This window comes from Amphibalanus amphitrite, unplaced genomic scaffold, assembly GCF_019059575.1.
Source record: "Amphibalanus amphitrite isolate SeventyFive unplaced genomic scaffold, NRLGWU_Aamphi_draft 000113F_arrow, whole genome shotgun sequence".
NCBI classification, from domain to species: Eukaryota; Metazoa; Arthropoda; class Thecostraca; order Balanomorpha; family Balanidae; genus Amphibalanus; species Amphibalanus amphitrite.
The window spans coordinates 433,381-457,061 of NW_024881608.1; the positions used below are offsets into that span (position 1 = coordinate 433,381).

General features: G+C 49.0%; 2 protein-coding genes across 26 annotated transcripts; one reads left to right on the forward strand and one right to left on the reverse strand.

The window, feature by feature from the left end:
* Positions 1-48: 48 nt before the first annotated feature.
* On the forward strand, positions 49-6,176 carry LOC122381076 (proteasomal ubiquitin receptor ADRM1-like). 11 transcript variants are annotated; one of them, XM_043364845.1, is made up of 9 exons: positions 49-147; positions 1,491-1,567; positions 2,254-2,445; positions 2,616-2,732; positions 2,873-3,005; positions 3,568-3,679; positions 4,616-4,639; positions 4,974-5,361; positions 5,908-6,176. In XM_043364845.1, the coding sequence occupies exons 3-9, from the start codon at positions 2,254-2,256 to the stop codon at positions 6,082-6,084; spliced, it is 1,143 nt and encodes a 380-aa protein (XP_043220780.1). In that variant the 5' UTR covers positions 49-147; positions 1,491-1,567; the 3' UTR covers positions 6,085-6,176. The 11 variants fall into 11 exon arrangements, with proteins under 11 accessions (XP_043220780.1, XP_043220779.1, XP_043220774.1 ...); XM_043364839.1 differs by having other exon boundaries at positions 139-163; XM_043364838.1 differs by lacking the exon at positions 49-147 and adding an exon at positions 434-462.
* Positions 6,161-23,594, reverse strand: LOC122381075 (serine/arginine repetitive matrix protein 1-like). 15 transcript variants are annotated; one of them, XM_043364820.1, is made up of 11 exons: positions 23,542-23,594; positions 19,144-19,339; positions 18,832-18,987; positions 18,579-18,653; positions 18,257-18,423; positions 17,966-18,121; positions 17,537-17,777; positions 8,690-8,763; positions 8,221-8,327; positions 6,990-7,062; positions 6,161-6,482 (listed from the first exon to the last, which is right to left on the reverse strand). In XM_043364820.1, exons 2-11 carry the CDS (start codon positions 19,290-19,292, stop codon positions 6,430-6,432), a joined length of 1,251 nt encoding a protein of 416 aa, XP_043220755.1. In that variant the 5' UTR covers positions 19,293-19,339; positions 23,542-23,594; the 3' UTR covers positions 6,161-6,429. The 15 variants fall into 15 exon arrangements, with proteins under 15 accessions (XP_043220755.1, XP_043220764.1, XP_043220763.1 ...); XM_043364829.1 differs by having other exon boundaries at positions 17,645-17,777; positions 23,542-23,576; XM_043364828.1 differs by having other exon boundaries at positions 17,645-17,777; positions 23,457-23,570.
* Positions 23,595-23,681: the final 87 nt, after the last annotated feature.

Sequence of the window (23,681 nt, forward strand, 5' to 3'; positions counted from 1 at the left end):
ATAATAAGAAGGCAGCGTTGAATGTCTGTGTCGCGTCAGAACTGTCGTCACAGAAATAAAATAATTTTTAATGTAGAGCAAACCAAGAGCAAACTACTCGAAATAGCGACAATTCCTAATCCCGAGAAAAATATCACCAAGAACGTCGTAGGTGCTTCCCTGGGTATTTCCAGGAGAAATGTATTTCAGGGAATGAAAACAAAAAAGTGGATCGCAAGACTTGGTAGATTCGCAACTTTCCATTACACTACCTCAACCTTTTGCCTTTCCATTTGACTTTTTAGTTTCTGACAAAAAAGTAATATTCGCATAAATCACTTTTTCCGGGAAATATATCAAAATTACTCCAGTTCTCCATCAGCTACGTCAAGTTTTGTACTGCAAAGATATTCGTGTGTTGTGACTTGCGGTCTGTATATCTATGCTTGCGGGACTTGCGTTTCATATTGCTGCTCGTTACTTGTTGGTTTGGTTGGTGGTTTCTCGGTTTATTATAGGTCAAGGTATCTTGGTTTCTCGCAGGGTATATTGGTTTCTCGTTGGGTGCTCGTTGGGTGTGTTGTTTGGGGTGGGAGCTCGCAGGGTACAAGGCCCTATATAGAAGGTATGCTCATTAGCCCGAAGCAGCGATTTCCGTGACGTCACTGGTACGAAGGGTCGGACGGCTGTAATGCAATCCTATGGAAAATGACCCAACTTTAGGGCTCTCCCACATAGCTGCCAACCTCGACACTAAGGTAAAAGTTAAATCACATAAAAGCTCAAATCAAGACGAACAAGAAACCTATCTGACGTTTTTACGTATTACTAACGGCTTAGACTCTATTCAAGTATATTCAGAGCTCTGCATTACCTCACTTTTTCTGCCGTCAATGCCACTACAAATGTCTAGTCGGCGCACGTGCGCTTGTCGAGCGGGGACCACCAGTCGGGCGATTCAGAGCTGCCGCCCAATCAGAACGCCGCAATGCCGTGACGTCATTGGTCGCACACGACACGTTACGGAGATAGGGATGAGACAGCCCTGCGCAGGGTATATAGAACAACGGGTACACGGGAGCTCGCGTGATATGTTTTGTTTGATGAAAGCTCAATAATTCGTTTTCTCTTTGACTTCATTTTGTTCCCGCCATGCATCTGCGCACTGGCATCTCAAGTTGAATCTCCTGCATCTTCCGAAACTGAAGTCCAAATGGAAGGCTGATTCCTGATTAGTCACCCATCAATTTGAATTAGGGGGTCTCAGACTGATAAGTCAGTGTCAAAAGGGGGGACTGATAAGTCACCCATTCACCGGGGGCTGATAGGTCACCTATCAAAAGGGCCAAGGGGACTGATAAACCTGTGGCCCATCGGAAGGGGCTGATTTAATAAATGTCTAAATTCAGCTTCATATTTAGCCTTCAAATACCTAAATTGAAATATTTTTATGTGGGCTCACTACTGTATTGTGTATGTTAATGTTGTTATTGTTTTACATTTGTTTTCAGATTTGTGATCAAAACATCTCGGAGACAAGACTCAAGAGCAAAGATTTACTGTCCCTCCTCATATTTTCATTAACAAGGTCAGTTGCTGAATGCTGAATTTAGTAGAACAGCAGTTGAAACGAACAGGACAAGAAAAGAATCATGTCCTCATCCTCCCAGTCTCTCCTTGCCTGGTGCCACCACTAGCGTCTAGCAGAGTACAGCCCACTGCTAAAGTAATGTAGGGTTTACCAATCTCAACGGTTGGCTTTGGCTGGCGATTGTTTAATGCGGAGTGATCGAAAAGAAGATGTCAATAGCTAAAGTTGCAGCTGCAAGGGTGACGATACATATAAGCTACATTCAAAGTTTCACTGTAGTCTGGCTAATCATTCCTAAGCTTCAGAAGCAGAACATACCCATGACTGAAACCCCACATTACTTCTGCTGTGAGTGTGGACTTAACCTAATGTAAAAGTTGAGATAAGGGACAGCAGAGGGTCATCATCATCAGGGAGGACAACCTGGTGGTGCACCCAATGGGTGGAACCGACGACTGAGAAGAAGAAGAAGAGAAGAGTAGAACTGTTTCCAGCATTACATGGACTTCTTAACATGAAGCTGCTTACCTACTTTATAGTTCCACTGAGCCCAGTTTCTGCTTCAAACAGCCTAAATATCCACATTTATTTTAGCTGTGTTGTTTTATCCTTAAGGTCTATCTAACATTTGTATAAGCATTGATAAGCAACACCAATCACATTTTTTTTTTTTTTGCTTTCAGATGTCTGCACTTTTTGGCACTGCAACCCGAGCCACCAGTAAAAACCTGGTCGAGTTTCGGGCAGGCAAGATGACCATTGCCGACAAGCGGGTGACGCCCGACACCAGGAAGGGCTCTGTTTACGTTTACCAGTCAGAGGATGGCCTCATGCATTTTTGCTGGAAGGACCGAAAGTCGGGTGTGGTAGAAGATGTAAGATCGTTTACAAAATAAATGTTTTACTCTTAATGTTGTTTTGCACTCATATTCAATGAGTCAGATTGTTGATCAATGTGGATGTGTCATATGTTACGTTGTATGCTATTTGCAATTATTCTTGCAGCTGTTATCGATTCACGTGTTCTGACATTGTACTCTTCCAGGATCTCATTATTTTCCCTGACGATGTCGAATACAAGAGGGTTCCTCAGTGCACTACCGGAAGAGTGTACATTTTGAAATTCAAGTCGTCGTCGAGGAAATTCTTCTTCTGGATGCAGGTATACCTGAATGCAGGTATCGATTTTTATCCGAATCTTCCTACTTGTCGTACTACGGCCTTGATCGGACAATCTCAACTTACGATCTTGAGACCTTACTGGAGCTGGCTGACAGTGGTGCGAATGTGTGTCGATTTCAGGAGCCCAAGACTGACAAGGACGAGGAGTACTGCACGAAGATCAACGACAGCCTGAACAACCCGCCGACGCCTGGCAGCTCCCGGTCCAATGTCTCCACGCCGGCCAACCTGCCGTCGGAGCTGTCCAATCTCGGTACGGCGCCCGCCAGTCGCAGGGCCTCAGACGTATGTAATGGAAGAACGTCATCAGTCATACGCGTCATTTCGGTGTCGACCGGCCGTTCAGACTAAATTCTAGTTCGGTAGGTAGATAATGGGCACTTTGTCACGACATTGATAACATAGGTACCGTAGAATAGTTAAGTTTTGGTCAATGGACGACGCCAAAGTCGCTTAGTGGTTGTCCTCACATTCCTCTCGACCCCGGCAAAAATTACCAAGGTACTGCGAATGCACGGTATAGTCTCTCTTCAAAGTATGGCTACTAGTAGTATCGCTGTCACTCCCTGGTTTTGAGGGTTGGCCGCCTGGCCGGCCCGTACCGTTTTCACGGTTTCAAGGGCCAGCCAGGCGGCCAACCCTCAAAAGCCAGGGCTCTTAATTTCTCAAACCAGGGAGCGATAGCAGTACTTTCTAGTAGCGGCACTTCAAAGAGAGAGAGAGAGTACACAATGCACATGTGCCCCGTGTAGTGCGGAACGTGCAGTAGTATCCCGACGTGGAATCCCGGACTGAGCGCGCGTCTGTCCCGGCAGTATCTGGTGAGACGGACCTGCAGAACCTGCTGAGCGGCATGAGCCAGCAGCAGCTCATCAGTCTGCTGAGCGGCGGCAGTGTCGGCGGCAGCGGGCTCACCGGTCTTCTCGGGTGAGCTAGTGATACAGACTCACAGAAAGTTTACCACACTGACACAGCGGGCTCACCGGCCTCCTCGGGTGAGCTGGCGATACAGACACAGAAAGTTTACCACACTGACACAGCGGGCTCACCGGCCTCCTCGGGTGAGCTGGCGATACAGTCTCACATAAAGTTTACCACACTGACACAGCAGGCTCACCGGCCTCCTCGGGTGAGCGGGTCACACAGACACACGGACACATTACCACACCGAGCTGCGCCGGGACTCCCGTGGGGAACAGCGAACCATTCGTTCGGGCTCTGTCTGGACGCCTTGTTAATTATATCTTCGATAAGTTAGCATCACCTTGGGTTTCCACCGTCTTTGTGTCTTCTTGATAGGATATTGCAAGACGTTTTCCGAAAACGAAACAAATGCCTCATCAATTACTCGATACACAGCACATAACTGTGGCTGCTGATCACCATCTTCCCAAACTTTGTTCCGGATTTCCTTGTCAAATATGAGGGTTATTTCACTTCACCAAACCGCAGTTTCGCGTATAGCGGTTAGGAAATGGCTTGACCACCCCACGGAACACATGCTACATCAGCTAGATATTGCCCGCCCCAGCTGTCACCTGTTGGAACAGGCGGTCAAATCCAGGCCAAACGATCTAACCCTAACCGTATTTATCGACGGTCGTTGACGTCCATTGACCATGCAGCCATCAGCACGCTTCCAGCTTGTGAATTTGGCATGTTTGCTCAACTGCCAGTTGTTTTGTTTTCACATACAGTACGCCAGATGCATTGCGATGCGTGCGTAGCCCTCAGCGCGTTTGCTCGTATTTTTCTCTTCACAGACCGCTCGTGTTTTTAGCTGGTACTGTAAAGCAGCACAACTATTGCGACACCTGCCCTCCCCATGAACTGCTTTCAATGCCGTATTTTGTTTGTTTTCAGTAACCGTAGAGGCGCATCAACAAGGTTCGTTCAGTTTTCTTCTTGCTTCGCTACAATCGTCTTCTTATTCGCGACTTTCTTCCCGCACTGTCGTGGTCGCCACCTTCCGTCGCTAGGACGGTGTTGTGGGTTCATTGGCCTAATATGTTTAAAAGTTATTTTATCTTCTGTAGGATAGCTTTTTGCTAGCACAAAAGTAAAATGGATTGTGCATTGTGTATCATCCCGTTTTACGCAGTTACCTTGACTGGAAATCAGCAACTCGCATCACTTCCCCTTGCATTACTAGTCAAAGCACAGCCCTCCTAACGACCCCACATCCACCACTTCCCCCGTAACCGCCGCCCGGTGGTCACAGGAGCCGCGCGGCCGCCGCCGCCGCCGCCAGCGCGGCCGAGACGCCCACGTCCGCGCCGGCGGCCACCCCGGCCCCGGCGGCGACCCCGGCACCGGCGGCGGCCGAGACCCCGGCCACGCCGGCCACCCCAGCCGCCCCGGCCGTCCAGCTGAGCGACCTGCGCAGCATCCTCTCCAACATGAACGTGCCGCAGCCAGCGGGCGGCGCGGGCGGTGGCGCCGAGGTGGACCTGTCGGCGGCGATGACGGCCGAGGCGCTGCAGCCGGTGCTGTCCAACCCGGCCTTCCTGGAGCGGCTGCAGCAGTTCCTGCCGTCGATCGGCAACAACGAGCAGCTGCCGCCGGCGCACAACCTGCGCGGTACCCTGCAGAGCCCCCAGTTCCAGCAGGTGAGCGGACCACCGATCGTGCAGGAGGGAACACCCCGCAGAGCCCCCAGTTCCAGCAGGTGAGCCATTCAGCGGGACACCCTGCAGAGCCCCCAGTTCCAGCAGGTGAGCCATTCAGCGGGACAGGAGGGGACACCCCACAGAGCCCCCAGTTCCAGCAGGTGAGGGACTCACCGGGACAGGAGGGGCTACACTGCAGACTGTACGTTCCCGGTTCCAGCAGATGAATGACCGGCCGATAAGGGAGAATTAGAGCTGCGAACTGTGGACGTCGATTCGATGTGGTCCGTGTTTGGAATGTGGAACCTAAATGTGTCTCCGAGGCTCGAAAGGTTGCTAGTTTCTGATTTTGTCCTTATCGGAAGTTTCTCTCGCTCGGACCCATTAAAAACGGACGTATCACCCCAAATTACCGTTCGTGCAGACCTGCCAGCTTGATCCGTGCCTTTTTAATGCAGAGTCGTCAGCAGCACTTTGTTACCACATCCTGCGTTCATAGTGCATTCAAAGCCCGTCTGACCGCGTTTTCCCCGTCTCTCACGGCAGGCATTATCTCTGTTCTCGTCGGCCCTGCAGTCGGGCCAGCTGGCGCCGGTTATCAGCCAGTTTGACCTGGGCGAGGCCGCCGTCACCGCCGCCGCCGCCGGCGACCTCGGCGCCTTCGTGCGCGCCCTGCAGCAGCAGCAGGACAAGAAAAAGGACGACGATATGGCCACCGAGTGAGACCGGTGCACCTCGCGCAGACCCACCCCCTCGGTGACACTTCTGTACGCCGCCAGCCGCGCGCAAAATACATGGCTACCAGCACGTTATAATGGCTGTATTTTATGAACAACGGCGAACACGATACATGAGCGGCTAGTCTGTGAAATGAAACTGCCAGTGACGAAACGCGACGCTCGGTGGCGGTGACGCGGTTTGTCCGACCGCCGCCCTGCCGTCCTCTGGGTTCCCCGGCGCCGAACACACCGCTGTCGGCTCACGGTGTGTGGCTGCGCGCTGAGCGCCCGGCGGCCGGCCGGGAGCGGATGTACCGCGGCACGGGTGGTCCGGTGGCGGGCCAGCCTCTCAGAACGCCTCGTACTTGTCGTGCTCCCACGATGTGGGCGACATCCGACCACCTGCCGACAGACTGGGCGTGAGGCTACACTCGTGGCGGACATACACTCGCTACACCCGAACGTAATTCGGAACAGAATCCGACGGGCAGTGACTAAAGCCCAATAACATTTAGGACATGTTTTCTACGTGATTGATATTTGAGCGGTCAAACGCCACTTACAGGCAATGTGCGGAGCGATGTTTCGTCCCTATAAAGATTTTCGGGTCAATGAGAGAGAAAACAAGCATTCGTATTCTCTGGTAAAAATACTGCGAATACTATGTAATACTAATACAGTACACGAATACTGCGACGTACTACACATTTTATATTTTCAAAGACATAGGTACTTGAATTTGTGAGGGCATAATTTTACTAATAATAATTAAGTAATTAACAATAAAGGAAGTGATTTATGATTTTCTCACGATTTTAGCGGCTCAGATTTCATAAGCTAAACTCACCAACCCCGAACACAGGTTGCTTGGCTCGTACCGTCGTTGGTCCGTTTAGAAGTCGTACTCACCACGCCCCCTGGCGCGGCCACGCCCCCGAACGAAGCCACGCCCCCGGCTGCGGAAGCCGTCCCGGTGCTCGTGCTGAAACACAGAGGGTCGTCACACAACTGGCTAAGTGGCTAATCAGGGTATCCGACAAAATATGACCGAATGTTTTACAGATTACGCCGGGTTACAAAGTCCTGAAGATCATTCCCCAGTCCGCGCCAGTCTGATGTTACATCCTCGCGGCTGAGAGGAGTTCTGTGGGCAGAGGCTGACCGAGTGTGAGTCTATGTCCCCTCTCCCAGATGGGCGAGTGGGCCGCTAACTGACCGAGTAGTAGTCCCTCCTCATGTTGTCCCCCTCCCAGATGGGCGGCTTGTTGGGCCGCTAACTGACCGAGTAGTAGTCCCTCCTCATGTTGTCCCTCTCCCAGATGGGCGGCTTGTTGGGCCGCTAACTGACCGAGTAGTAGTCCCTCCTCATGTTGTCCCTCTCCCAGATGGGCGGCTTGTTGGGCCGCTAACTGACCGAGTAGTAGTCCCTCCTCATGTTGTCCCTCTCCCAGATGGGCGGCTTGTTGGGCCGCTAACTGACCGAGTAGTAGTCCCTCCTCATGTTGTCCCTCTCCCAGATGGGCGGCTTGTTGGGCCGCTAACTGACCGAGTAGTAGTCCCTCCTCATGTTGTCCCTCTCCCAGATGGGCGGCTTGTTGGGCCGCTAACTGACCGAGTAGTAGTCCCTCCTCATGTTGTCCCTCTCCCAGATGGGCGGCTTGTTGGGCCGCTAACTGACCGAGTAGTAGTCCCTCCTCATGTTGTCCCTCTCCCAGATGGGCGGCTTGTTGGGCCGCTAACTGACCGAGTAGTAGTCCCTCCTCATGTTGTCCCCTTCCCAGATGGGCGGCTTGTTGGGCCGCTAACTGACCGAGTAGTAGTCCCTCCTCATGTTGTCCCTCTCCCAGATGGGCGGCTTGTTGGGCCGCTAACTGACCGAGTAGTAGTCCCTCCTCATGTTGTCCCTCTCCCAGATGGGCGGCTTGTTGGGCCGCTAACTGACCGAGTAGTAGTCCCTCCTCATGTTGTCCCCCTCCCAGATGGGCGGCTTGTTGGGCCGCTAACTGACCGAGTAGTAGTCCCTCCTCATGTTGTCCCCCTCCCAGATGGGCGGCTTGTTGGGCCGCTAACTGACCGAGTAGTAGTCCCTCCTCATGTTGTCCCCCTCCCAGATGGGCGGCTTGTTGGGCCGCTAACTGACCGAGTAGTAGTCCCTCCTCATGTTGTCCCCCTCCCAGATGGGCGGCTTGTTGGGCCGCTGGGAGAAGTCGGGCAGGCGCGGCTGGTGATCCTCCTCAGGCTCAAACTCTGCCAGGGGAGAGAGCGGGGCTTCAGACGACGCGTACGGCAGGTAGCAGGGAGCACGGGACATGTTCTAACAGCGCCGAGTTGACAATGATTTGCCGGACTTCCATCGCAGGCGCGCAGCCAAGTCATGGACCGGTTTATATTGCAATACTGGCCATGAAAAGGTTAAAAAGGTAAAATTTACGTGATGTCAAAGCTGTGGCCAAGCTAGACACATAGACAAAAGCGTTTTATTTGTCACACATAAGCATCCCTTCATTGTTGTGTCAAACGACACATAACAGGCGATTGCTAGAGCATACCAGGCCTTCACGTTAGCACGTCCGACCACCCGGTCATACTCCCCGTCTGGGCGCTCTTACCATCTCTGCTGCGTTTCGGTCCGAGCCGGTCCCTGATGTTTCGGTCGACCAGCTTGCGCTCATCCTTGATGTCCCTGAAGAGTGGCCACGTTCAGTTCAGTGGATGTTGTGCAGGGTGGGGAGTGCTCAGGACACGGCTACCCACGGAGCTCTCACCGCGGCTCAGTAACGGGCCAAAGCGGGTTCGACCGGGTTATACACAGGGGATGGTAGAAAACAAACGAAACTGGGGGAGGGGAGGTAAAGGCACGGTTTGTTTGTTTATTGGGGCTTTAGGCCGGTAAAAGCATGGTTAGCAGACGTCACAAAACACACATTAGTTAGTTACCTACAACAAAATATGGCGAAATCTGAAAGGCATACACTGTGAGACGTTTAAACGTCGCATGACTGATAGAGTAGTTTTAAAACAGATGTGTAATGAGATCGAGGTAATGCAATACGACAACATGTAGCACAAAACTAACGAATCACGCAACATTTCTCAAATCACAAATACCTGATCTACAGCCTTTTTAACGTCACGATTGCTTTTCTTTATTCAGGGTGGCGAAGGTACTCGGCATCGATTCCGAAAACTTTCGTAGACGGTAAATGCACGTACGTGTGAACCGCAAGGTAACGCGGCAGACCGCACTACGCTGCCCACTTGGCATTCGCGGACTCCGCTTGGCATGTTTTGGCGAAGTTTAGTTGAGACTTCAGATACCACGGCAGGCCCGAATAGCTGGCAGGAGAGTGGAGGCAGCTCACCTCGGAGAAGTGAGAATGTCGAGTTTAAAGAGCACAGACTGTGACCGGCTGTTACGAAACCTCGCTACTGAAGGTTGTCTGGGAAGTACGTAGAACTGAATATTTTGCGATGAAGATCAGAAGGGTTTCAAGCGACACGGATGAGTTATGAAGTGAGGGCCCAGGAGACACCAGCAACGTTGACGTACTTTCTAATTACTTTCGAAGAATTTCTTAGTCGAAGTAGGTAGTCCTAGGCTCGTTGAAGTAAGCCTGCGAAGTACTTCCGTTCATTCTTCAAAAGGCATCAAAGCACGCAGCATACATACCCAGTCACCGTGCCATCTCCACGTTCACAGTACTCTTGGCCCTATTTGTTGTGTATTAGGATGATGTCTCTTGTGACGTCATTTACTCTGCCTGGATTTAGAGAGTGTGCCTCATATGGAGAACCTTGGAAGTCGTTGTTCTTGGCCTTGTGTAGTATGGAAGAAACGTTCTGAGTAAAAAGGAGTCTTTGGAGTCAGCCAAAGGCATGAAGTACAATCGGAAGTAGCAGAATAAGGAAAGTACAGACCACTCGATACACAACAAAATGGCGACGAAGGTAAAATACGCGATTTAAAGTCACGAAGACGCATCTGTAAGGCGCAGCACGTGTCGCGCCAAAGTTTGTCGCATTTCAAGGTTAAGGGCATATCTCGAGTTGGAAGTGCGCCAGTATTTGTCGATTTGGATATTTTCTGAATTATGGCTGTTAGTCTGCCTCCCCCACCAAGTATCAAGGAAGGTGAAAACTTCATGACATGGATCAAATCAGTGGAAATTTACATGGGTGCAATTGATGTGAAAACTGCTTCTCAGAAAGTCAATATTGTTCTGCACCTTCTCGGACCTGATGTTCAAGGTATTATCGATACTTTGCCAGAGGGGGAAGGGACAAATGCATATGAAAAGTTGAAAGATCAGCTGGAGAAGCACTTCAAGCCAAAAGTAAACGCAGTAGTTGAGCGACATCACTTCAACACAATGGTGTACGAAGGCGGAAGAGTGGAAGGATACGTAGCAAAGCTGAAAACTCAAGCTCGGAAGTGTGACTTTGATGTCAATGAAGTGGATAACCTGGTGAGAGATAAGCTGGTTGCAACATGTCCCTCATCCAGAGTAAAGGAGAGCATGCTTAAGGAAGAAAAGCTGACTCTAAACAAAGCCATCTCTATATGGTCGACAGATGCCACTGTTCGAGAGCAAGCTCGGAAGATGGAAGTGTCAGAGGAAGGAGCATCAAGGAAAGATGAAAAGGTGAACAAGGTCAACTGGAAGCAGGCAGAAAGAAAGCCAAAGAAGGATGAAGCTGTGAGAGGGCAGCAAAACCAGATGAAAAATGCAAGAGGTAAGATGATGCAAAGCAGTCAAAGGGAAGATGAAAGGAAATGCTTCAGATGTGGCAAAGGTAACCATCTGATAAAAGACTGCAGAGTGCCGAAACATGTCAGATGTAACAACTGTTCAAAGCCGGGTCATCTCCAAGCTGCGTGCAGGAACCCGAGTGCTGAAGAGAGAGTGAGGGTGAACTGTAATGAAGGTGACAAAGTAGAAGATGACGAGGAAGACAACTATTGTGTGTATCAAGCAAGCAGGGAGAAGTCAAAGGCGATCAAGGTGAGCATGTCTGTAAATGGCAAGGATGTGGAATTCCTGGTTGACACAGGATGCCCAGTGACGTTGATGCCAGACAGTGTGCTTCCTGGACTGAGTCTGAGGAAAGCTGGATGTCGTCTGACCTCATATACAGGGCACAAGATCCCTGTGCTGGGTGTCACAGATGCAGAAGTAGTGTACCAAGGAAACCAGAAGGAACTGGAAGTGCATGTGGTGGAAGGAGATGGACCTCCACTACTGGGACGTAACTGGCTGAAAGAAATCAGACTGGACTGGGAACAGCTGGTGGGAAGTATGCAATCTCAGAAGACAATGCGTTGGAAGCTGGAAGATGTTTTGCAGAGGAATGAAGAGCTGTTTGATGGTACGCTGGGTCAGATGAAGAACACTGAAGCTCATCTAGAGCTGAAAGAAGATGCCAAACCAGTGTTCCAGCCACCACGACCTGTGCCATATGGTCTCGCGGACAAAGTGAAGCAAGAGTTGTCAAAATGGGTGGAACTTGGAGTGACAAAAGAACTGACGTCAGAGGATGCAACGCCGAAGTGGGCCACGCCTCTCGTAGTCGTGCCAAAGCCGGACGGATCAGTAAGACTCTGTGGAGATTTCAAGGTAACGCTGAACCCAAACCTGGAAGTGCCGAAGCACCCGCTGCCGAAGATGGAGGACATTTTTGCAACAGTAGGACAGGTTCGATACATCTCAGTGATTGACCTCTCCCAAGCGTATCTGCAGATGCCCCTCAGCACAGAAAGCCAGGAGTACTGTGTTCTCAACACACCATGGGGGATGCACCGTATGCTGCGACTACCATACGGGGTGAAGTCAAGTCCAATGCTCTTCCAGAGGGAAATGGACAGAATCCTCAAGAATGTGCCTGGAGTGAAGTGTCTGTTGGATGATATGCTCATCACAGGAAGAACTGAAGAAGAAGCACTGAAGCGACTGGACGAAGTGATGCAGATCATGAAGTCACACGGTCTGCGTCTGAAAAAGGAGAAATGTCAGTTTCTGACAAAGGAAGTCCGGTACCTAGGGCTCAGGCTAGGAGCCGAGGGCATCAGAACAGATCCAGAACGTGTGAAAGCCGTGCTGAACGCAAGAGCACCCACCAACCAGAAAGAAGTTCGTGAGTTTCTCGGTGCTGTCACGTTCTACAACCGCTTCCTGAAGAACCTCTCGAAGACAGCAAGGCCGTTGAATGAACTCCTGAAGAAAGACAGCGAATGGAAGTGGACTGCAGAGTGTGAAGCCAGCTTCAACAGCATCAAGAGACAGCTGTCATCAACGGAAGTGCTGCGTCATTTCGACGTGACGGAGCAGGTGACGGTGATCACGGACGCTAGTCCAGAAGGACTAGGCGCCGTACTCGTTCAAGGGAAGGATGAGCGGCCGATCATGTACGTGTCAAGATCGCTGAGTGAACACGAGCGGAAATACTCTCAGATAGAAAGGGAAGGACTCTGTGTAGTCTGGGCATTTCAGCGACTGAAGCAGTTCCTGTACGGGCGCCATTTCAAGCTCGTAACGGACAACAAGCCGCTAGCTCACGTCTTTGGACCTAAGGCGCCGCTGCCGACGTTGGCTGCCTCACGGATCCAGAGATGGGCGATGAAGTTGGCGGAGTACGATTTCTCTGTGGAAGTCAGGAAGTCGGAACAGATTCCAGTAGCTGATTGGCTCTCACGTCTACCGAGAGAAGGCTCAGTGCTGAAGTCAGAAGCACCAGAAGACGAGTGCACTGTCTGTCTGATCGGACAACTGGAGTCGCTAAGTCCGGTGACGGCCGCAGCGATTCAACGAGAGATTCAGCAGCGAAGGCGAACACTGAACAAGAGACTGTAGGTCCTAGGGCACGTCCAGCGGACGTCATCCGGAAGACCCCAGAACTGCGCACTCATCCCCAGCGTGAGCGTAAACCTGTAGTGCGCATGAACCTGTAAAGTGTTGTTTAGTGGGGAGGAGTGTTGTGTATTAGGATGATGTCTCTTGTGACGTCATTTACTCTGCCTGGATTTAGAGAGTGTGCCTCATATGGAGAACCTTGGAAGTCGTTGTTCTTGGCCTTGTGTAGTATGGAAGAAACGTTCTGAGTAAAAAGGAGTCTTTGGAGTCAGCCAAAGGCATGAAGTACAATCGGAAGTAGCAGAATAAGGAAAGTACAGACCACTCGATACACAACACTATTGCCATCTCGTTTGTCCCCACGGCCTCGGGTTCTGATGACCATTCACTCGGCGGTGGGTCGGTTAAATAACTTCAAGCAGTTTGACTCACACATCTACGAAACGTCATGCAATTCTTCACGGACATCGCAGGCAGACCTGTTCTTCCTCATCGGGGTTTTTGGGCGCCCGGACTAGTGGTCATCGGTGGTCATCTGTTCTTCCTCGTCAAATGGTCTAGAACCCAGCAGTTGCCATGTGGCATGTAATGAATATAAATGGAAGGTGCTCCACGTCCGTGTAGCCAAGTAGCCACGTCCGTGTACCCTTTTTCAGATGGGGTGAGTCAGCAACACAAACTGGTCACTCAGAGCCTGGGTGTGCAGATTGACTCGATCCCACAGTTTTGACGGCAGGCGTCGACTAATGTCTTCAAAACGTTCAAGGTTCTCGAGGTAATCCGCAGGTCTTGTGTAACTCTCTCGTACAGCAACGCCTGTAGTACAGCAGTCTTGTTTGGGCTCTCTACTATAGAGTACATCAGAAAACAGTTCAGAGGCCTCAAAGAAGAGCCGCCCACCTATTGTCGAGCATCCGCCACCGTCTATATCCTGAAGCGCTGAAGACTGAAACTTGGGTCGCAGCACTATCGGCGTAGACAGATGGTCTACAAGATGTTGCACGGCCATGTTGACGCCGATGCTTCAGAGACTATCGACCCCGACAGTCGCACCCAGCGTCATACATTGAAGCTTCACAAGCTGGGCATATTATCGGACAAGAAGGAATTAATGTGTGGTGTGTAGGCGATTGAAACGGGCTTCCAGCAGGTGTCGTACATTCAACATCTATTAACGTCTTTAAGAACAGTCTGTATGGTGCCATTTAGCCGGCTGAGTATAATTTCAAGCTGAATGGGTTCGGCGAGATCGGTCCTACAGGACAATACACCCCTCATCAATACAGGAATGAGATGGCGATGGCCATGACTACCATAAGTGGTAAGAAGTCAGTTTTCAGAGACGTTATTCCCAATGCGATGTTCTTCGCGTCTTGTTCCTTGACGTGGTGGGAATTTCGTACTTCGAGTGACATAAGGTGTTCTGCACTTGCATCGGCGAGTAGTTAGGGAGCCGAGGACTACGCACCATCCCGTCCTAGCAGGCAATATCCATTTCCGACTAAAAAGCATTTCGAGCAGACGCTGGAAGTGCGTAAATAATAAGCGATCAGTTCCACTAGTTTGCCTCCATGTGTCATGCTCCATTTCAAAGTTCCATACACTGTCATCATCATCAGGTTGGTATTCTTCGAAGGCAGAGTTAGGAGACATTCGTTCCTCTTGTGGATGATGGTCAGAAAGAGAGAGCATGTCCTGTCCCGTAGCTCAGTTGGTAGAGCACCGGACTCCCGATAGTGAGAGCCCGGGTTCGAGTCGCTCCGGCGCTGGATATTTGAGACTCCTGACGGGGATGGTCTGCGGTTGGTGGGAGCATCCGCAGCCAGTTGAAGTCAGTTGAGTGGGACAGGCCGTGTCCGGCTCTGAAGGGCACGTTAAACTTTGGCATCTAAATTCTCCCGCGGTAGGAGTCGAGGTCTATGCAACAAGCTCTGCTTAGCGTGGGCCTCGGCTCTGCCAATCCATCCATTCAGACATTCGAACTAAATAAAAAAAAAATGTCCTTTCTCCAGGCGTCAGTACTTGAAGAGTTGTCACCACAAATCGGTCAGTTCTTTACAAAAAGATTAAAGAACTTGCATAGGCACCTTGGTACAAATGGAACACGCTCGATCACTACTTCTTGATTCTCATTCACTGCTCGGAGTAGCATTCGTGGCACACACAGATGGAAGCAAAAAACGAGTTCGAAGTCCAGATTTGGCGTCCTCGGTGTAAAAAAGCAGGTCCCGGAGAAGCACCTGTTCACAACAATCACATATCAAGGTACACCCTTGCATAGAGAGGTTTCGCCCTGTAGACTACGCACGGCACACGAAACACATAGTTTCATGTGATTTTGATGGACGAAGAGTTACTTGCCAAGACAGAGTCCAATGTCGGCAACATCACTCGTACGGCCGTAGACTTTTGTGTGGTTTCTGCACACAAAACCCTGCCGTAGAATGCTGAGAAGGGCGAAGGCAATGTCTTAGTACGGGCTCCGACGACTGAACCAGCCCATCTTCAGTCCGAGTTTGTGACACCTGCATGTGGATAAACGACTTGGTCAATGGTCGAGGCTTGAGTAATGCTTCTGCTGCATAGCTGCTTCTTCTCCTGCTTCTTTATCTTCAAGCTGCCGTCTTTTCGTTGTCCATCTTTCGCCGAGATCCGATTATTCTGTTCGAATTCTTCTTCACTCCATTCCTTCCTTGACGAGAGTCCTGGTTACGTGCTTACAACATTAATAATAAAAAAAGACATCAAGTGCGAAGCTCGGATTCACAGTTTTCATTCGTTCAAGACGCCTGCCGAGCCTTGTCTCATCAGAAAAGAGCCGTGTTCCACAGAGGGTTTTGCGATGGTCCCTGCGGTGTTCATAATGTGCACTGCTAAGCTCATCAACGTCCTCAACTTGATTCTTAGAAGAAAGATACTTGAACATAAGTAGAAGAGGTACCTTTCTATGAATAGTTGCGGTGCATGGAAGAACCAAAATCGATAAAAGATTATGCAGCTTGCCTTCGCCATATTTATGGCGATGAGCAGTTAGGCAGATTTCTATGATTAATGAAGTCAGCGAGTCTGAACAGATTCCGTTGGTTCATGAAATCCGGAGTCACTCCACCATGATCACATTTTGTTTGAAGCACATTTGCGATGGCAATTATTTAGTGCAGTCGGTGTTGTCGTTTCCTAAAGCGTAACTTACACTAGCTGCTTAGATTTTCGACCTCGCTGTACTCCATCAATTGCGAGTGAAAAAATCTCCCGAGATTTTCATCTGATGGTGAACAGGCGTCAGCTGAGTATTTCAGAACGTTGCTCGGGACACCGGCCTCTGCATCAAATGGCGTATTTCTGACTTCTTGGCTGCTGAGTGTGTTCTCCGTTCGGTTGACGGTAACACTTCCTGCTGAGACGCCTGAGACCATTCACAGAATATTCCGTTTTGACGAATTCTGGTCGATTTTCACCGTGCTGAATAGTTGATAGGGCGTAACAGTAAGAGCTGGTTCGAAGTTTCGTTATGATAGCAAAAAGGGTCCATCGATCGATGGTGTTTTGGGCTTAAAATATGCGTAAATAAGGATGATTGCTTCCATTCGAATCCAATGTCTGAATACTGAGAAGATACGCTTCTTCAGACGCTTTGCAGATTGCAGACTTCCACTGGTGAGCTCTCAATAATCCGCCGTAAGCAAAAGCTGCTTCACGTATCTAAGCTGCACACACGCTTCTTGTAAAGTGCTGGCGTTCTGCAAGTATCGCTGAGAGCACACTCGGGTCAATTTAAGAGCTTTTCTTTTCGTTGAGTGATCTTCATGTAACAAATCCAGTAAAATTCCTTATTCATTCCTGAGTCCTGACATATTATTTGCAATACTAAGCGAGAATAATGGCCCGGCGATGCTGATGTATCAACAGTTACAACCCTGAACAACCATTACATTACCCCTTGGTTCAGGGTAACACGAATCCGGAGAGACGTCGAAGTCGTCGAAAGTCTGGAGGTCGCGCATAAACGCCAAAATAAAATATGAAGTCTCGGTTTGACATCCACCGTGCACTGGATGAAGAACGGCGGCCAATAGGAATCGTGCGCCACCGACCAGTCAGACAATGAGGAAATACATTTGTTGAAGAAACGTCTTGTCGAGCGTGACCCTGCACAAGTCAGTCGCATTGGTAGGCCTCCTGGAATGAAAACGATTACTAAGAAATAATCATAATAGGTGCTTGTGCATTCTTCGTTGGACTTCCCAGAAGTCTCGTGAGTCAGAAGACCGGTGAGCGTATCGATGTCTGGAACGTGGATGCTCGGGTCGGCGATGGCTGATGAACATTTGGACAACATTCAAGTTGGTACTTCTAATTTTTTCATTGCTAGGGCGCACATTAAATTACCCGAACGCATTATAGCTCCCTTACAGCTGCTTTATTTGATACCGCCGCGAAATGTTGGGAAGTAGAAGCGACAAGCCACTATTTCTGGCTCGTGTTCCTCCTTTTTGCTTACGACGACAACTTACGCATGGCTCCGGCTTCGTACATTCTTCTGGGACATACCTACTCGATAGACTCCACAGAGAGACGCCCGCCGGCTGCGCGGCCGCCGCCACTCACCCATACTTCTCATCGCGCATGGTCTCCTCATACTTTCTCTCGTAGCGCTGGATCTGTTCGAGTTTGCGGTCAATGGCCACCTCCATCTGTTCAAGTTTCTCTACTTGCCGCTGGGTGCGCTCGGCACGGTCCCTGTCAATGCGGTCGCCGACAGGCATCTGCCGCTCCACCGGCGGCGCGTAGTTGGGGTCGCGCGAACGGGACCGGTGGTGCTCGAACGCGCGGTCAGCGTGGCGATCAACTGCAACACAGGAAAGGACAATGGTTAGACGAAACTGTCTGGCAAGTTATCGCCAAAGCACTGAATAAACGCATTGCAACACGTCGGAGCATAGCAGTTACTATGGCCGCTTAAATCGTGAGTGTATAAATATCATCAGCTTCATTCGTCCCCCCAGTGCGCCATCTCAGCCATATGGCGGCACCCACCGGTGGGGCCGGCTTGTCCCGGCTCGCGGATGATGGCCACCACGCGCGGCTCGTTGGGAGCCGGCGCCGGCGGCGGCGGCGGCGGCGCGTCGTCGAAACGCCGGTTGACGGCCGCGCGCAGCTCGGGCCGCTCCAGAAGCGGACGGGCTCCCTCGCCTGGCGTGGGGTAGAGTAGCGTCAGCCACCAGCCGCCGAGCTTCACCGAACACATAGTTACAAAACATCGTCAAAACAGAATGTGCGAAATGCGACATAAATTCGTGTTGAGCTATGAGTATAAGCGATCCGAACCGTTTCTGCGATAAAGTGTGATATCGTCCGCGTTAATGATCCGTCTGATAATTGGAGAGGTGCTTCGTTTGCCCTTGGGCAGGTTTCTCTTGATGTCCACAGTAATTTTCTTCAGGTCGTGAATGGCGATCTTGGTTCCCCATGGGCCGTAAAAGTCACCGGGGTGCCTGAAATAGGAAATGCCACATCAATTAAATGCTGAACCAGTTGTCAGGATATAAAAGATAGAACTTATCGAAGAACCGCCTGGACTCCCATATGTCATATTACACGATAGTCAACAAAGTTCCTGCAACACAACTCATCACACAGCATTTCTTACCTTTCAACGCTCCTGCGCGAATCTCTCGAGTCACTTCCCATACGATGCGATCCGCGAGATGGAGGACTGGGCGCTCTGGAAAACACCAACAACTCATTTAGCAAAGTCGCATTTCTTCCTTCCTCAGCTAGGCATTTCATCGTGTGCCACATTAACATCACCATCCTAAGAAGCACGTATCTGAAGCGTCTCCTGATATGTTAGCACCCTATCAATATCACTATCGGATTTCCACCATTCAAGTCCCGCTCACCTCGGTTTGCGAGGCGGTGAGCGTGAGCGCGAGCGGCGCAGGGACGGTGGCGGCGGCGGGGTGAGGCTGCGCCGGCGCCGCATGCCCGGGCTGGCGGCGCGGTACCCGCCGGGCGACGGCGGATGACGCCTCTTCATCGGCGGCGTCATCGAGCGGCTGCCGGGGTGGAGGGACAGGTCACACCGCGGCGCATGCGACTTTATGATGACTGTTTTCATGATGACTTTATATTACCAAAAACAAGAAAAATCGACAGAACAGAGATGTAAAGTAATAAACCGTAAATCGCAGGTGACGCCGCTTTCCACCTACCTTCTGCGGTGCATTTCGGGCGACGGTTTGCGGTACTCTCTCTTGATCCGCTCACGGTCCGGGTACGCCGGCGGGTAGTGGTCGGCCCTCATCGGGGGCATGGGCCTCATGTCCCGGCCCGGGGGCGATAGACGACGTCCTCCGACCATACTTCTGATCCGAGTGTCGGCGGCTTAACCTGTCCCTGAACTGGAAACTACAGCGAACACGTGCATATGACAATACGGTTGTGAAGGAGCGCCACTCCGCCACGAGCACGTAATGGTGTTAACACACAGGCAGTTGCACACATATATGATTCTCACATAAACTCAGATGAGACACAATGAGAGGCATCCAGGAATCTGCAGCCTCTCACACTAGACAAACCATAAATGCAGACAACAAGGCGTCCAAATTATCACAAACACCAAGACGATGCTTCTTGCAGAGGAGATTTCAAGCTTCAGCAATAGTAAAATTTAATGTTTCGCATGGTTTGCACAAAATTCTTCTCACAACGGAACAAAAGTCAATTTCTTGCTTGATGACCAAGAGAAAAATGATAGTTGCATATCATTACAGCTGTGCAGTCAAACAGAGAGAAGTACAAGAGCTGGGATAAGCTTGCTGAATCTAAATCCATTTTCTAAGTATCTTCATGCAGCTGAGCCAAAAATAACTGCAGTCCTCAGTTCAGTGTCCATGACTAGAATCTTCTAATGGTGCAGCAATCACTTGACAAAATGAGATCCTCTAGCTGGATTGATGAGCACTTGAACATCCTGTCCCTTTCCCTTTACTTCTCCTAATTTCTTATCCTCTCCAACGTCAGTAGATAGATGGATACTGGATAGATTTGTCATATTTCTTCCTTTGATGCCTTATGATGGAGGTTGATTAAGTATGTCTTCTGGATACATGTTTGGGTATCTTGATAGAGCTTTGACCACTTTTATGACTGCTTGGAAGTTTTATCTGGGCTTTTGGTTTTCCAGGCCCGTTTTGAATGGTATTGCATCAAACTGTCCATGGTGTACGTACCTCAGTAGATATAATATCTTCAAATTTAATGCATAATGGAATGCATAATGGGGATTATCTTTCATTATATGCAGATCGATGCTAAGTCAGGAGGATCTTCACTGGCCAGGGGTTGAGCATGATTCTATAATTTGGTTATTGGAGAGTGACTGTTTTGTCCTGCTAACTTGTGTATCCCAGATTCACAATTCTTCAAATTGTGCTTTGTCCTGGGATGCCTTGCATTTTGAAGCCAAATTATTCATTGGCAATAGCCACTGCACATTTCAAGCTTCAATCTTCATCCTTATAAGTAGTGAGCATTAGTTCAGCTCCAGTGTCTGCAGGGTACATGTCACCCACAGATGTATTAGTTTTATAATGCCTGAAATATGCATTCCAAGCCAGGGCTTCTGAAAGTGCATATGATTTGCTTGTCTGCATCCATCATATAGTTTAGTTTTCCATGGTATCTTCCAGTGATAAAGGTGCTGTTTAACTTCATTTCAACAATCAACATAGTTGTTCATTGTTTGCTACAAACAGCTCAAACTTCCCAGTACTTACATAAGCCATAACAGTACACTTCTAGAGATATGTTTTGGTAAAAGATCCTTTACATAGTTCTAAGCTTCTAAAGTTAATACTTACTTATGCTTATACTTATAAAGTGAGGAATTTTTAAAGGCCACTTGGCCTCAAGGATCCGGTCCTATCGAGCTCCTTGCAGTTGCAATGCCCTGACTCAGTCGTTAAGATGGGTTGTGTATTTCGAATGTGCCCAGTGTTTGTCCAGTCTGGCTTTGAATGCGTTTAGGCTGGGAGCGTCGACGACTGATGGCGGTAGTGCATTCCAATCGTTGATGACGCGGACGGAGAAGACATTTCGACGCACTCGGGACTCGGGAGACGGCCCTCGGTTTTGACAGCTTCCATCGGTGTCCGCGGGTGTTGCCTGCCACCGCCGCCGCGAAGAACCTCTCCGCCTCGAGGTCGATCCCCTGTCTCAGCACCTGGTAGACAGTTATCATGTCACCACGGCGACGGCGGTGGTAGAGAGACGTCATGTCGAGGATCCGGAGCCTCTCCTCATACGGCTGATTTCGGATGGTGGCGACCAGCTTCGTGGCCCTCCTCTGAACCTTTTCTAAGCGCCTCTGGTCCTCCCGATTGAAGGGTCCCCAGATGGAATTGGCATATTCAAGGTGAGGCCGCACCATCGTTCGGAACAGCAGAGGCAGAGTGTTCTCATAGAAGAAGGGTAAAACTTCGGCGGATCACGAACAGGATGCGCGAAGCCTTCGAAATCGCTGCAGCTGCCTGGTCGCGGAACTTAATGTTTGATTTCTTCTCTTACCAACTATTTGATGCACTCTAACCTGATTGATTTTATAATTATATCAAATACTTGATATCTCTCATGTCATTAAGAACAATATTACTGTCTAGGCAAACATTGTTTCATTTCATGGTGAGCCCTAAAAACAAATGTTTTTCCATACACATCCAGATCCAAGATATTGAAGACCTTTCTGTAGATTGTATGCTTTATTCGTTAATGGAACATGCTTGTTATCGGCAGATCTCTTGAGCTTAGAATGTCAAGTAGGCTGCTTACAATGATTTGTGATTAATCGGTGCTACAAAATGTAGATAAGTGGAGGTCATTGAGGTGATTGATATAATTCTCAGGAGGTGTGAAACTGTATTGTTAATTGTTAATCATACATTTAGCATACACACCCAAAGTATTTTTTGTTAGGTATTTATTTTAGGCTTAAGACAAGTTTATTAAGAAGGTACATCTAAAGGTATGACTATGTACCTACCCGACCAGATACTTTTTACTCAACAGGACCTGACTCATGAAGTAGGTAGGTGGGTAGGTATGAAGTAGGTAAGCTGATTTCCATAATCAGTGACACCACACAAAGATGGCGATTATAGGTAGCCAATATTATTCATATGGTAGGTAAGCACAGATGTACATTGGTACAGCAGTCTGAGCCATTATCCCTAATAAAACATTTCTTATCCTGGCTGTTTTCATTATAATTTCATATATTGCATAAGTTGCAGCATAACTTAACTACTGACAATTGAATAACAAGGCTAAAATGATGATATTAGGTCTTCATTAGGATGTGATTCCACAGATCTCTCACACCAAGCTAATAGATCAGTTTCAGGTGGTTTCAAGTTTCATACAATGCCTCAAAACCAGAGGGCTGTTCGGCTGCGCAGCCAAAATGAAATATGCTGCAGCACGCATGTGCAATGCTCAGTGAGAGCTATGGCTCCTGTTAGTCCCACCGACACAGCTGCATCATCATCTGTGTGACGTCATCTACTGAAGCATAGGTACTTCTCTTTCCTGCAGCACGAAAACAGTAACAGCAGGAGACAAGAGTGGGGCGGATTTAAGTTTACCGTCCAGCATTTCTTATGATAAGTTATTTGTATGGTGTTTTTTTGGTATCATTATAGCTCTTTTCAGTGGCACATTGCTATTAACCACATTTGAACGCATTCTAACGGTCATTTAAATGACAATCACCAGTCTGAGTCCCCCAGCCAATGTTGGAATTGTGAATTTTGGTCCTGGTCCCGGATAATAAAATCTGTCAGGAGAACCGGACAGCTTTAGAACACTCAACAGGAAAATCATATGTTTGGCCTACTAAATATGACGATTGATAAAATGTGTTCTCCCAATGAGCTATAACTGCTTGTTTTAGGCATAATAATAGCAGTTTACTACAAACAGGCCGAAAATTTAGGAGATTTCAGGTGCGGAAGTATAAATTCGTAAAGGAGAGCAAAATTGTTTGGACCCGATTGGGACCAGTAAAGGGCTTTATTTCCGACATTGCCCCCAGCGCCATGGTTCCCCACACATGGAATAGGCTGCAGTGGCGCTAGACTCCGGCGTGCCTGCAGAAAGTGGGCGGAGCCAGGTGGCTGACGTCACTCAAGTATGACGCACACAGCACAGGTTAATGCTGCAGGGACGAAAAACTGAAACAGCCCTCGCCCCTCAGGGCTCAGAGTACCAACCAGATTCTTAGAAGTTTCTAAAACCAATAATACCAGTAGGTACCCTGCTCTATACATATGATATTGGATACATGTGATGCATCGTACAAAAATGAAAACTGAGTATAATAGAATAAATCATTGCATTTACACAAAATCATAAGGTGCTTAAGCTTCCGGTTTATGTAGACGAATGCGACGCAGCAAATAGGTCCAAATATAATGATCAAACCATGTCGAACTAGCTTTTGATCACATAAACCACATGAACTCACCAAGTTTATATTGTTAGAGTATCAAAATGAATTGTTTAGCATAATATAAGAAAATGACCGAACAATTTGCGCACTATCGACTCACCAGACGCCAATACGTGCGTCACTAATCGCCTCAATGAGAAAATATGCTAATTCTTTTATTAGGAGGAGCTGATGACGTCAACAGTTAATCTAAAATGTAATTTTTGTTTTTTTTTGTTATCAATATCAAGTTGCATTTAC

Bases quoted from the DNA above. Each gene is read 5' to 3' on its own strand.
- LOC122381075 (XM_043364820.1), bottom strand. From the start codon at position 19,292: ATGGTCGGAGGACGTCGTCTATCGCCCCCGGGCCGGGACATGAGGCCC. The intron at 8,764-17,536 runs GTGAGTGGCGGC...GCCACTCTTCAG, and splicing joins ATGCGCGATGAGAAGTATGG to GGACATCAAGGATGAGCGCA. The intron at 7,063-8,220 runs GTCAGTTAGCGG...TCTGTGTTTCAG, and splicing joins TGAGGAGGGACTACTACTCG to CACGAGCACCGGGACGGCTT.
- LOC122381076 (XM_043364845.1), top strand. From the start codon at position 2,254: ATGTCTGCACTTTTTGGCACTGCAACCCGAGCCACCAGTAAAAACCTG. The intron at 3,006-3,567 runs GTACGGCGCCCG...CTGTCCCGGCAG, and splicing joins GTCGGAGCTGTCCAATCTCG to TATCTGGTGAGACGGACCTG. The intron at 4,640-4,973 runs GTTCGTTCAGTT...CGGTGGTCACAG, and splicing joins CGTAGAGGCGCATCAACAAG to GAGCCGCGCGGCCGCCGCCG.